Below are 14,167 nucleotides of genomic sequence, written 5' to 3' on the forward strand. Positions count from 1 at the left end.
ACAAAAAAATATAATGGTTCCAATTAGAAAAAGGATATAAATGACCTTTAAACGACCTTGAAAATCAATAAGAAAAAAGTCTCGCGATTCGTGAAAGAAAAATCGAAAACAAAAATTATTCGGGGGCGATCGATCGAAGCGGGACACCCGGTATACCAGCGTGGAAGAGGGACGAATGGATAGAGAGAGAGAGAGAGCGAGAATGACAGATGGCTCCGTAGGAGGGGGCGCGTATTATTACACACAGCTACACTCTCTGTACTCGTCACGCCGCACATACGTCACATGCGCGCACGACCACACGCGAAACGAGAAAGAGAGAGAGAGAGAGAAGCGGACCAAGCACAGCGAGCGAGCGCCGTTACGATAAAAGAGAGGTTTTTCAGAGAGCGTATTCGGAGAGAGCCGTTCAATGGTCGCGGCAGCGATGCGCCTCGCCGCTGCCGTCGTCGTCGTCGTCGTAGGGCACCGTCCGACCGCTAGCTAGTTCCGACCCGGTCAGAGACGCGCGAGACGAGGGGTCGTCAGTTGATAGACTGGCAACGACGCGCGCGCACCTCTCCGTCGTCGTCGTCGTTATCCTCGAAGATGACCATAATAGTCTTTCTGATCGACACGTCGGCCTCCATGAATCAGAGGGCATACCTGGGCGGACGGCCCACGCTCTTGGACGTAGCCAAGAGCGCCGTGGAGACCTTCGTCAAGGTACGCCGACTCCTGGGGGAGAGACTCCGCGCGAGAGCCGCTTCGCACCGCGAGGCGGGAGAGAGAGAGAGAGAGAGAGGGAAAGGTCGCGCGTCTCCGTCTCTCTCTCTCTCTCTCTCTCTCTTCCTCCGTCTCAGGCGCGTAGGAAGTTTTTGGGTGAAGTGCGAAGAGTGTGAAAAAACAAAGAAAATCCTGTTTTCCAGGTTCGACAGAGATCGCCCGAGAGCCGAGGGGATCGCTACATGCTCCTGACTTCCGAGGAGCCACCTCAGAACATCAAGGTAAATTTTCCTCATCGTCTACCTTTCTTCATTTTTTTTTTTAATTTTTTTTTTCGCCTTTTTTTTCATCTACATATTTCTTTTCTCTCTCTCTCTCTCTCTCTCTCGCATTTTACGTCGATGTGTTGTTAACGCGACCTATCGCGCGAGGATGCCTCCCCGGGAAGCTTCTCCCCTTCCTCTGGCCTCTTCTTCTCGTCTCTCTCACTCTCGAGTTGGGTTAGGTCCGATTAATGGCGCCGAATAATTAATACGGAGCTGCGGAAGACGCGCATCATCGGTGACGGGGGAAGATGAGAAAAAGAAACGAAAATTTCCCCTCCTCCATCTTGAATTTCGCACCTAATTTGGAAAAGTTCTAATCCCTCTATTTTCACTTTTCTGAATTTTATATATATTTTTGATGTTCCTTTTCGTCCTATTTTTTAGATTTCAAAAGGAGATGGAATATAATTTATGCAATTCTCTGAAAAAGCTTGTACGTTGAATAGATTTCTATTCTAAAGTATTTATTTTCTTATTTGTAAAGATTTTTCAAGATACAGATTTATTTGACCTAAATTTGTTCATTAAACTTTGTTTCATACTTTTTTTTTACCAATTAAAGTACAGTGTATAAATAATTCTTATTTAAGAGAATTTTAAGATTTATTTTAGCTACATTTTTTAGTATAAAAGTCTTTATCAAAATTAGCCTTTATATAAAAATATATACAAGCTAAAAATGAATTGATTATCTTTGGATATGAAGTTTGAAAAGAAAGATGAAATATAATTTATATTATTCTTTGAAAGAGCTTGTGCATTGAATAGATTTCTGTCAAAATTATTTATTTTCTTATTTGTAAAGGTTTTTCAAGATACAAATTTATTTAATCTTTATTTGTTTATTCATACATTTTTTACGAGCTAAAAATATAGTAATTCTTATTTAATCCATTTTTAAGATATATTTTATGTAAATTTTTTTATGAGAATATTTAGAATCAATTTTAAACTTTGTTTAAAATGTTTCTCATTTTTAAATTCAAGAGATAGTTTTAATAACTCAGATTTTATATTTTATTCATCTTCAATTTTAAGAACAATGATATATAGAAAAAATTTGTAGAGATTAATATCAGAAAATTGTGCTTTTTTAGGCAGGATGGAAGGAGAACTTGGCAACCTTTATGAATGAACTGAAGAATTTACAATGCATTGGCTTAACAACATTAGGTGCTGCTTTGAAGCACGCTTTGGATGTGTTGAATATAAATCGCATGCAGACTGGCATAGATACATATGGCCAAGGAAGATGTCCATTTTACTTGGAACCGTCTGTCATAGTTATTATAACAGATGGAGGAAAGTACACATCCAACGGTGTACCTCCTGTGCATCAAGACGTAAGTATAATTGTTGCAATCAATCTTTGTACGTACAATTATGTCATATAAATGAGATTATTTCTTAATGTATAAAAATTAAATCTTCTCTTTACAGTTTACATTACCCATGCATTCCCCGATACCCGGATCTGAATTAACAAAGGAACCATTTAGGTGGGACCAAAGACTGTTTTCTTTGGTGCTGCGTTTATCAGGAACACCAGCTGTCGAACGTGACATAGGCTTGGTGGCAAGTGATTCGTCACCGATTGATGCCATGTGTGAAGTGACTGGAGGTAAAGAAGATACAAAATTCGAGATCTTATTTTTATATAACATATACTATTTTGACCAATTTAATTGATGCCAAGAGATGCGATAAATTGACTGGACAATGTTTTAAAAAATTAAATAGTATTTCTGCTTTAGATAATAGGATAAAAAAAGTATTAGAGGAATTATCATCAACTTATAATGCTGTAAAGATAAGATTGAGATAAAAACTTTCAGGGGAATTGACTGTTCTCTTTTTCCTACGTTGTAGCTTATGACTCACTGAATAAAAGATATAATAGCCTCAAAGCAAAATATTGGATAGTTACCGTGTTTAATTATTTATTATTTAGCTTTGAGCCTATTATATTTTTTGTTCAGTGAGTCATAAGTTACAATGTGTGAGAAAATCAGCTGATTTTACCGAAATTCAATTTCATCTAGCATTTTATATTAGTTCCCCTATATTAATATTTTATAAAATTGAATCTTGACAAGATCAGCTGATTTGTAGCTTATGATCTGAACAAAAATGTAATAGGCTTAAATAATAATAGCTAAAATAATAGATAGTTTTTGATGTACAGCCAGTTAAATATGAAAAATTTGGACTCTACGAGTTGTTTAACTCAATAACATCAATAACAACATAAGTTACATATGAAAAAACCATCAAATTCTATCAAAAGCCAAAATCCTATAATTTCTTTAATTGTCATGTATTATTAACACTTATGGACGATTACAGGTCGGTCATATTGCATCACATCGTTCCGAATGATGATACAGTGCATCGACTCGCTGGTGCAGAAGGTTCAGTCTGGTGTGGTGATAAATTTCGAAAAGATCGGTCCGGATCCGCCGCCGTTGACCAACGACGCGCCGCAGCATCCGGACGAGGAGGAGAACGAGGATGACGGTAACTCGGGACCGCGAGCTCAGTACCCGAACGCTTTGGCGCCAGGCAACACAGCCTGGTATTCCTGTAGACGTTTGATCTACGTCCCGCGATCGGCGCAGAAAGGTTTCGCGGTTGGATTCTGGCCGATTCCCGAGAGCTTCTGGCCGGATCTCAACGCCAGCTCGTTGCCGCCGAGGTCGGCGCACCCGAACGTCAAGTTCACGTGCACCAGCCAGGAACCGATGGTGATCGAGAACTTGCCGTTCGACAAGTACGAACTGGAACCGAGTCCCCTGACCCAGTACATTCTCGCGAGGAAGCAGCCGACGACGTGCTGGCAAGTGTTCGTCGCCAATTCGTATAAATCGAGCGAGGTCGGCCATCCGTTCGGATACTTGAAAGCCAGCACGAACTTGACTTGCGTGAACCTCTTCGTCATGCCTTACAACTATCCCGTGCTGTTACCATTGTTGGAGGAGCTTTTCAAGGTGCACAGGCAAAAACCGACTCCCGAGTGGAGGGCGCAGTTTCAGGGTTACGTAAGGACCATGCCTACTTATTACGCCGTAGTAAATATCTTTCATTATTATCTATATTTTTTGAGTACATATAATTGTTTCTGAAATTTACTCTTACACCGAAAAACGTTTCTCTCTATTGCAGTCGTTGAGGAGAGCTTTAACTAGAATGGGTGCATCCGCGCCTCTAGCACAAACATTGTTACCAGATACTATGGATACTTCTCTGTCGTATAGCGTTTTGACTTATCTGAAGCGGCTGAAAAATTTGGCCAAGCTGGAATTTGATCGACTCTGCAACGAGGTCATTTCTAAGCAGGTTGCCGCTTCGAATCTTACGAAAAATTTATCCAACTGCACCACGAGTACGGTGACAGAAGGGGTGAGAGTAATATCAAGGACACCGCTGAAGAAAGACCTGGTAAGATTTAGTTACGTTAAAAGACGTCTGGCTCCTCACCACGGCTATGTCAGATTATGACGTCAGAGGCGAGAAAACACGCTAAAAATTCTATAGACTATTTCATATATTATATTATATTATAATTATATTATATACTATATGTAATAAATTGTATATTATATCATATATTTATATTATATATTATACTATGTATAATAGACTATCAGATATTCGTCATTTTGCAGCTGTTAATTGATCATAAAGGGAAAAGGATAGTTTTCGAGCTAATTTAAGAGTGCGCTGAAGCCATTTGACGTCACAATCTAACATGGCTGCGACGAAGCTCCAGGAGCCTTAAGAAAGATGTCCCATGAATATCTCCCATAAATCATCGTTTAACTGTGTACAAAAAATTGCATGCATTTGCGCAGGTGTCCCATCCTTTGTTACAAGACAAGTTCACGGGTCTTCGCGATCAGCTGAACGAGTTTGGAGGTTTTGTAGTCGGATTGGTGAAGAACCAACAGCAGCAGCGTGGCGCGCACAGTTACAGAAATGCCTTCGACGTCCCGAGAAAGTCCCTCCTCGATCAAGTGATGAGGATGCGGGCGAATTTTTTACAGCCTGGTTTACTGCACACGAAACTGCTCGACGACGACTACGTTCACTCGATGCCTTTAGCCCAAATGGGAAATTATCAAGAATACTTGAAGCGCATGACGCCACCGTTGCGGGAAATCGAGAGTGTGCCAGTGAGACAGCACATGTTCGGTAATTATTCAATCAAATCTTGCAGGTATATACTCTTTCTGGGCGCAGTCACGGAGGAGACGATTTATATGTCGTGCATAAATGATTTGTGTACGTGTGTGTGTGTGTCTACATGTGTATATATACATATGTGTGTGCATATGTGTACACTGTATAAGAAAAAATTGCAAGTATTATGGTGCCATATACAATATTTGTGTATCTCAATCATACAGGCAATCCGTTCAAGATAGACAAGAGAATGATGGTAGACGAGGCGGATATCGACATAGTCGGCGCGACGTCGTCCACGTCGAAGAGCGGTCTCAAGCGTACCCTGCCGCAGCCGGACGGCGGAGGCTCGTCCTCGCCGAGGCCGCCGCCTAACAAGAGGAAGCCCGGACCGATCCCGAAGGACGTGATAGTACGTAGGCCTTCGTACTCTTCGCCCATCAACACTCCGCCAAGCTCGCCGATTCCCTGGGTGATGGAGGATGCGAAGAACCAGGTGCCAGCGGTGCTGCCAGCTACTGACACGAGTACTCCGCCGATTCTGACCTGCCTGCCCAGCGTATCACCGGCTCACGTGTTCTCGGTACCGAGCTCGAGCGCCTCGGAGAAGCTGGTGAACGGACTCGCGGAGATGCCGCCGGCCATCCCGGTGTTCGAGCCGATCCCGGTGGAGCATATCAACAATCACCTGGACACTCCGCCGGTCCTGACGCCGATAGTTAACAATATCGACGCGACCTCGGTGCCGAAGGGTGGTGAAGTTAAAAGTGAACGGATAGACAACGCGAGGAACGAGTGCGGCCGGTTACCCATGAACGATTGCGTCGAGAATAATAGTAGTGCGCGAATAGTTGTCGATAGTGGTGTCGAGGAGAGACTGGTGTCGAATCACGTGGAGGAGAAGCGCGAGACGAAGCCCGAGAGGGAGAGGAAGCCGACGAAGAAGGAGCTGGAGGACATCAGGCGGCACAATTTGAATATTCGGGAACTCGTTTACAAGGAGGTGCGGAGAAGAGGGACAAGTGAGTAATCTTTCCTATCCGTCTGTCTTTTCTTTGACGTATTGAAAGATGGGACTGAGGTAATAAAATTGACCCGATTGTTTGATTTAATTCCAGATTACGCGACGCTGTTTTCACATCTACATCAGATTCAGGGAACCCTAGACATACGGCTTGCATTTGTGAAGGACATAGTGAAGGAATCGTTACGCTTTAAACGACGTAATCTGGCGTCGCTGTTGGAGGAATATCTTAAGACTATTCAAGAGGACGGTTGCGCTATGAACCACAAGCTGAATCACAACGGTGCCACGAAGATAAGTTGTTAAGATATATGCATAATCCAGGGCATTATCTTAATAATTAGCGGAGGAGGAGGAGATAGATTGCGAAGGAACTCTTGTGCAAATTTTGGGCCGGAAATTTTATTAATAGCAGTCTCTTGAGACAAATAATAAGGACTACTTTTGATACTCACTGGGAAGACCTGCACAATCTCCAAGTCTTAGCGCAAATTTCAATAGCATTCTCGGTGTCAACCACTAAGTAAGCCATGGCACTTTTACGTTTTACTTTTAAGCTTTGCGAGTGATCAGTTGGTAGATATTTCGAGTATAGTGTTCTCTCTGCAGGTCACAAAAATTGAAGCAATAATTTATTTACAGAATGTAGCGACAAGAACGATTTTACAGAATGTAGCGACAAGGGTACGCAGCAATATTTCTCTCTCATGTACACCAAAACTCTATTACTGATATAATGATCTCGTTTTAAAACTTGACCGTTTTAAATCTTACATCTCTGTAAAGAAAATCCAAAATTTTATCTATCTCGGATGCTTGAAAATATTGTACGTAGCATACAATCGCGACGATAACATGATTAAAAAAAAAATATATATATATATTCATACATATGTTGAAGTTTTATCCTTTATACGAATATATTATATTCGCACGCGTTTCTATATCGTTACATGTAAATATGTTTGCACATTTTGTTTCACCGTCTATGATGATGTATTTTTTCTTCAAGTTTTTTGTCGACATCTCACTTAACAAGTGTATTAGAAAAAAAATTGTCCTGTATGCTGGCCATACGAGACAATAGAGTTGAGACGAAATTATAAGAATGATACACAATATCGATTCTTTGTAAACGCTTGAATCTGCATATAAAGTTTTCCTTGAAGTACAAGTGCAATCAAACGAGCATAATTTCTACCAGCTGCCCAGTCCTCAGCGTCTATGTCAAATTTAGGACGAAATAATTGTATTCATACTCTTACAATTATATATTTCCTATTATATTTAATCTCTATCTAATCTATACATCGTACATACACATTTGTGATTTATATTATTAAGTTTAATAAAATGCCATAGTTTAACACTGTACCAAATTGTCTGTAAATTTTGTTGTGTATACTTTGGTAATATTATAAAAGAAAATTAAGATCTGACTTTTTTTATTGATGACATATACGCATTATATATGCATAAGAATTGCACTTGTTTGTGGTCTTTTTTTTATATATATATAAAAGATGAGAAAACATATCTTTTTGTTATACACAAAGAAAGAAGTTATAGATATTCTTTATGCATTTTATCTCATATAATTAATCGAATCAAAATATCACAAAAATATCAATTTTTTGTTGCAATGCATTTTTCTCTTTTTGAATTATGATATTGGTTTTTTATATTGCAAGACGTGTCGTAAATAGAATCATACCAAATAACGTTTAAATGTAAACTTGAATTTATTGAGAAATCTTGTGCGAAGGGTTGACAGTGTCTGATTGCTATTTGAAATTGACAGGATGTATTTATATTCAACCCACTATGTCTCCAATGCCTTTAATAATATTATTTTCTTTATCATATAATATATATACGTATATGTATATTATATAAACTTATATGAAAAGAGCATTTTTAATTTTATATATCAAATATATATATATATATATATATATATATATATATATTTATATATTATTTACATATTATTATGGTGTATCAGAAACACTAAGAATTATAAATTATAAATTTCTTTACTATTTTATGCAAGTTGCCTATTATTTTATACTATAGATTCTGTACAAATAACAGACAATTTATACATGCATATAAACTTTTCGTTTGGATTTCTAATTGAAAATAATAAAATTGTATCATAGTGTTGTAACATTATGATAAATCTTCAATATTTCTTATATAATATATATTGTGTTTTTTAAAAAGAAAGAGTGTGTATATGAGAAATAAAAAATGTGATAAATTTGTATAAAAGACATTGAAAAGTATCCATATATTATTGCAACGCTATGATACTATTGATAATTATTCAAAAATGAGAAACTTAATTGTTTATAAATTCGAATAAATGTATAATAAAATCAAAACTGCAATATATGTCTGAAATAATACACGTAGAGCGAAATAAATTTTATGTTTTAGCCTCAAATCCTTATGTGTATGTGCAACACACAGTAGCAATTTGAAGCAATATTATTTAAAAAAAAAAAAAAAAAAAAAAGGAAAATTTCTTCTTTGATACACATGTGGGTTGAAGGAGTGCATGTTGATAGCGATAACTTTCTCATTTGTATCACCACTAGTTATAAATGTCAAAATTACTTAATGAGTTGTCAAAAATAATTCGACCAAATATTACATATAGGGTAATTAACAAGGATGATTATCTTACTTGTCATCTATCTGTGATTTTTACTATAGCTTGTGTTATAGAATATTATCAAGAATCATTAATATTATATTATCTTACTTTTTCATTTAAAAAAAACACAAGTAAAAATTAGAACAAATTTGAAGACATATCATCATATACGAGTAGAGATTCCAACTTTGTGCTTTTTTTCCATACTTTTTGAACTTTTGTTAACATTTTAAGTGAGATAATCAACCATATGTTTTCTTGTGAACTTGATAATGTCTAATCTCTCTTTAGAGAGAGATGCAGACAAGATTGTATTTATTAGTTGAAAATATGTTGAATATCTCATGGAGCTTAGCTGAGTCGCACAAAGACAATGATGCTAGACGCTTATTTGCTCCAAAAAAAAAGAAATTAGTAGGGAATTATTGAACACAATTATTGATATGACACTAAGTGCAATTGTATGTAAAAGAGATTAATGGATAATTAAGGAAAATGTGCGAAAGAGTTCAAAGTACCTTACAATCTCCTTTGTTACAGCGCAGCTGTATTTTATTACCTTATTAAGATTATTTATTATTGTATTATACAAAAAAGTGAATTAGATGAATGGAATAATTTTGTTTATGAACTTTCTTAGGAATTGTGAAAAATAACATAATATGCACAAATGTTTTACCAATGTTTCTGCATAATTTTACAATTACATTAAACTGTAACATTTATGTGAAAGATTTGCCGTTCCAAATATTTCAACAAACTGCAATAAGATTCCAAATAATTGAGTTTGTTAGAAGTTCAGTCTATGCAAAATATCTACTGTAAACTTTGTCAGCACAAAATTATACATTTCACGAATGTATAATTTTGTACAAATGCAGGAGTTCATGCAATCATGTCAGAGCTTAACGCAACTCATTTGCTAATTTATCAAATTGTGTCAATCTAAAGAATCTGTTGCCAAATTACTGGAAATTAATTTTATCATCTAGGATTTTTATTAATTATGTAAAAATAAAATTTAAATTGAATTGCATGATTTCCCAAAAATACAGAATGAAAAAGGGACACAGAAAAAAAAATAGAACTTGTAAATTCATTCTTTTATGAATCAGATATCGGGCCATTCAAATTTTACACAATTTTAGTATGAAAAATTAATATTATATGTGTCTCTTTTTATGTATTGCTTAGGCTGTTGATAAATGTTAATTACTATTTTTTCACAGTACCTATAATAGTGATAGCGAGATATTTGCATTGTTGTATATAGGAAATTATTCATAAGGCGCGTGTATTAGTATATATATATATATATATATATATGTATATAAATGTAATTATTATTTATAGACGAAATTCATATTGAAACGACTGTCCTGTTTTTACGTTTATATTTTAGGTAAAACGAGATAAAAATAAGTCTCTCGAAATGAATAAACAAATTGACAGAAACATGTGTCGTATATTTTTTTTGCCAAAAAGTATACGATATTTCGTTTGATCCAAAATACATAATTATGAATAATATACGAAATATAAGTATATATATATATATTCCTTATACAGTGATTTTCCTAACCTGTCGAGTCTCGTGCTCATGTGTCAAAAAGGCTGGACCCTCCTCAGAGAAATTTGCATAATAATATAAGAAAATAAAATCCACCTAATATTTTACGAGGTCAGTTGAGACAAAAAGTTACAGAAATGTCAAAAAAATTCATAAAATAATTAATCGACATATTGAATATCCTTATAAAAAAAATACTGATATATCAAAAGTTGAAGACAGATTAATATCAAATATTTATAGTGAATACATTAATATTTTAGTATTTATCAAATATTTTTGCTCCACAATATTTTTTTTATTTTATATAAAATTTATGATTTGTTTTAGAATCATATTTCAACATTTGACCTAGACATGTCGAAAGGGATATATTATGGAAGCAGCATCAGGAAGCACTTCATGTTACAAAAATATGCAAATTCTCATTTCTCTCGGATGAAACGTTCCATCCATGGATCTTCTGCACTCTTGAATGCATCTGCGATTGATGCAAATGCAAACAAAGAAGCTTACATAAAGCAAGGACCGATGAGGAATGTCAGAGATGGACCTTCCTTGAGGGATTTTTTAGGATCGTCCATTATCGATATTCCCAAGGAAGAACCTGTTCCATACCTGCAGGAAATTCGTGGGGAAAATCAAAAAGGTTTCTCTCATTTTTACAAAATTTATCACTTATTTTTATCAATTACTCAAACTTATATTACTGTTTTCTTTTTTTTTTTAGTGTACTTTGAAATTTACGGTTGCCAAATGAATGTGAACGACGCTGATATAATATGGTCAATATTGAAAGCTCATGGCTACAAGCATACACAAAGCATAGATGATGCAGACATTGTGTTGCTAGTCACATGTTCTATCAGAGACAACGCTGAGCAAAAGGTATGGAACAAATTGGAGATGTTGAATGGCCTAAGAAACAAGAGGAGAAAGTTTACACATACACAGTCCATGAAGATTGGACTCTTAGGTAAGCTTTTTATATAAAAGTTTATTGATATCAGGTTGGAGAACTCTGATAAATACTCTGTTGTTAAAGGAAAATATATTTTTATTTTATTATATTAGTTTATTATATTTACATTTATCATTATATTTATATTATTATTATATTTTATTATTATATTATTATATTATATTTTTATTTATATTAGGATGCATGGCTGAACGCTTGAAGACTAAAATATTGGAGAGGGGCAAGCTGGTAGATGTGATAGCAGGTCCTGACAGTTACAAGGATCTACCAAGACTCCTGGCAGTAACCGACAATGAAACGGCTGTTAATGTTGTACTATCATTTGATGAGACATATGCGGACGTTACACCAGTTAGACTTAATCAGGATTCTGTTGGAGCATATGTGTAACGTGTATATATATACATTTGTTAATATTTTTATAATAAAATATAGTACAGGGTGTTCCATAGGAAATTGCTGAAACTAATCAGCTGTCATTTTTTAATGCATGCAGTTATTGAGAAAACAATTGTGTCGGAAAGAGGAAAGTCTGCAGTTTTTAATGGATATAAATAAAATGTTTGTATACCATTTTATTTTATTGAAAAAAAGTAATGAAAAATGTGCTAATAATCACATATGTAAACTATAATAAATATTTTAGAAGTAGGCATTATTTGAATTTGTATAAAAGCTGCTATTAAATCTAGCACCGTTGAAAATATTTATCATTAGTTATGTGATTTTATGTAATTATTAGCACTTTTTTCATTACTTTTTTTCAATAAAATAAACTGGTATACAAACATTTTGTTTGTATCCATTAAAAACTGTAGACTTTCCTCTTTCCAACACAATTTTTGTTTTCTCAATAACTGCTTGCATTAAAAAAATGACAACTGATTAGTTTCAGCAATTTCCTATGGGACACCCTGTATATGTCTGTGTGTGTTTTCATCATTTTTAATAGGTTTTACCTTATTAATTTTATTTTATTATTATTATGCTATATTAGCAATATACTATATTATATTTATTATATCTATATTTACATATTATATATATTATATCTATTACATTTGTGATTTGCAGTTCTATAATGAGAGGTTGCGATAACATGTGCACCTACTGCATTGTGCCATTCACAAGAGGAAGAGAGAGATCGCGACCGGTTGCGAGTATCCTAGACGAAGTTCGACAGTTATCGGATCAAGGTGTAAAAGAAATAACTCTCCTTGGACAAAATGTGAACAGTTACAGAGATTTATCGCAGTCGGAATTTGTCGTACCTGATGCAGAGACTCATCTCGCTAAAGGCTTCAAAACAGTCTATAAGAATAAAAAGGGAGGTCTACGGTTCAGCGATCTTCTAGATAAAGTCTCTTTGATTAATCCGGAAATAAGAATAAGGTATCTTTACATCAGAGAAACAGAGAGAGAAAACAAATTATTTCACTATACATCTTTGTAACATTATGACGAATTTTAGATTTACGTCGCCCCATCCCAAGGATTTCCCCGACGAGGTGTTGCACTTGATAGCCGAGAGGCCAAATATCTGTAAGCAGATTCACCTGCCCGCTCAAAGCGGCAATTCCGTTGTATTGGACAGAATGCGAAGGGGATACACCAGGGAGGCGTATCTAGACCTGGTGTATCATATACGTAAAATTCTTCCAGATGTATACCTCTCTAGCGATTTCATCGCCGGTTTCTGCAGCGAGACCGAAGAAGAGTTTCAAGATACCTTATCGTTGATAGACGAAGTGAAATATAACACTGCTTATTTATTCGCCTACAGCATGCGCGAGGTAAAATTAAAGTTATAAATTTAATAAAGTATAAGCGAAAATTATCGTATAATTAATTTTTTATATAATAATTTTATGTATAATAATTTTTTTATAGAAAACGACGGCGCATCGACGATATAAAGATGATGTCGAATCGCATGTGAAGCTGGAGCGTGTAAATCGTATGAATATGTTGTACAGAAAAGAAGTAGAAAAATTAAACAAAGCGCAGATAGGACAACATCAACTTGTTCTCGTGGAAGGCGTAAGTATTTCATCAATTCGATTATTATATATTATATTTCAAGAAATATAATATCTTTTTTTCATAAGCTCTTCTATATATATATATATGTATGTTTTACATTGATGTATTTTTTATAAAATAGCCAAGTAAGAGATGTAATGAAAATCTACAAGCTAGAAACGATGGCAACGTAAGAGTTATATTACAATCTACAGTTACTCGAATTAATCAATATTCAGTTACAACAAGGAAGATACAGCCTGGTGATTACGTTGTTGTGCGAATCGACAATGCCAACTCTCAAACTTTACAAGGGATACCTTTGTATTGTTCTTCTATCAGTGAATATTCATTAGAAAGATAATGATTTGTTACATAAATAGGAATTATAACATTTAGAAGTTACAAGTGAGTTTACTTTTTTCCAAACACATATTTATTCTCGATATATATAATATATGCAAATATTTTATTTTTGAATATTGTACGTAATAGAATTTGAATAATTATTTATAATATAATTTATATATATATTATAAAATATATAAATTAAAATATATTAATATATTATTATATATATAATATAGTATATATATTATTATATTTTTATTATGTATATAATGTTATATGTATTATTATATTTTTATTAGCTATTTTTTATATTATAAATAATATACTTTCTAAACTTTAGTGT

General features: G+C 34.8%; 2 protein-coding genes across 6 annotated transcripts; both read left to right on the forward strand.

Moving 5' to 3' along the window:
* Positions 1-254: 254 nt before the first annotated feature.
* On the forward strand, positions 255-7,676 carry IntS6 (integrator complex subunit 6). 3 transcript variants are annotated; one of them, XR_003822105.2, is made up of 10 exons: positions 255-705; positions 909-986; positions 2,129-2,374; positions 2,472-2,652; positions 3,378-4,099; positions 4,194-4,469; positions 4,883-5,222; positions 5,438-6,235; positions 6,332-6,760; positions 6,880-7,676. XR_003822105.2 is itself a non-coding variant. In XM_029319717.2 (9 exons), the coding sequence occupies exons 1-9, from the start codon at positions 589-591 to the stop codon at positions 6,541-6,543; spliced, it is 2,970 nt and encodes a 989-aa protein (XP_029175550.1). In that variant the 5' UTR covers positions 255-588; the 3' UTR covers positions 6,544-7,676. The 3 variants fall into 3 exon arrangements, 2 of the variants coding, with proteins under 2 accessions (XP_029175550.1, XP_029175551.1); XM_029319717.2 differs by having other exon boundaries at positions 6,332-7,676; XM_029319718.2 differs by lacking the exons at positions 255-705; positions 909-986 and adding an exon at positions 1,237-1,464 and having other exon boundaries at positions 6,332-7,676.
* On the forward strand, positions 6,700-13,881 carry LOC114944023 (CDK5RAP1-like protein). Of its 3 annotated transcripts, XM_085482406.1 has the most exons (9): positions 8,184-10,301; positions 10,469-10,580; positions 10,800-11,118; positions 11,200-11,445; positions 11,630-11,837; positions 12,526-12,843; positions 12,923-13,244; positions 13,342-13,491; positions 13,616-13,881. In XM_085482406.1, exons 3-9 carry the CDS (start codon positions 10,827-10,829, stop codon positions 13,835-13,837), a joined length of 1,758 nt encoding a protein of 585 aa, XP_085338532.1. In that variant the 5' UTR covers positions 8,184-10,301; positions 10,469-10,580; positions 10,800-10,826; the 3' UTR covers positions 13,838-13,881. The 3 variants fall into 3 exon arrangements, with proteins under 3 accessions (XP_085338533.1, XP_085338532.1, XP_029175553.2); XM_085482407.1 differs by lacking the exons at positions 8,184-10,301; positions 10,469-10,580 and adding an exon at positions 6,700-6,760; XM_029319720.2 differs by having other exon boundaries at positions 8,184-10,580.
* The last annotated feature ends 286 nt before the right edge of the window (positions 13,882-14,167 follow it).

Source organism: Nylanderia fulva, unplaced genomic scaffold (assembly GCF_048542155.1).
Source record: "Nylanderia fulva isolate GAGA-0341 unplaced genomic scaffold, ASM4854215v1 Scaffold20, whole genome shotgun sequence".
NCBI lineage: Eukaryota > Metazoa > Arthropoda > Insecta > Hymenoptera > Formicidae > Nylanderia > Nylanderia fulva.

Coding starts and splice junctions, on each gene's coding strand:
- LOC114944023 (XM_085482407.1), top strand. CDS start 10,827: ATGTCGAAAGGGATATATTATGGAAGCAGCATCAGGAAGCACTTCATG. Junction 11,119..11,199: donor TCGTGGGGAAAATCAAAAAG/GTTTCTCTCATT, acceptor TTTTTTTTTTAG/TGTACTTTGAAATTTACGGT. Junction 13,245..13,341: donor TCGCCTACAGCATGCGCGAG/GTAAAATTAAAG, acceptor ATTTTTTTATAG/AAAACGACGGCGCATCGACG.
- IntS6 (XM_029319717.2), top strand. CDS start 589: ATGACCATAATAGTCTTTCTGATCGACACGTCGGCCTCCATGAATCAG. Junction 987..2,128: donor AGCCACCTCAGAACATCAAG/GTAAATTTTCCT, acceptor GTGCTTTTTTAG/GCAGGATGGAAGGAGAACTT. Junction 2,375..2,471: donor TACCTCCTGTGCATCAAGAC/GTAAGTATAATT, acceptor TTCTCTTTACAG/TTTACATTACCCATGCATTC.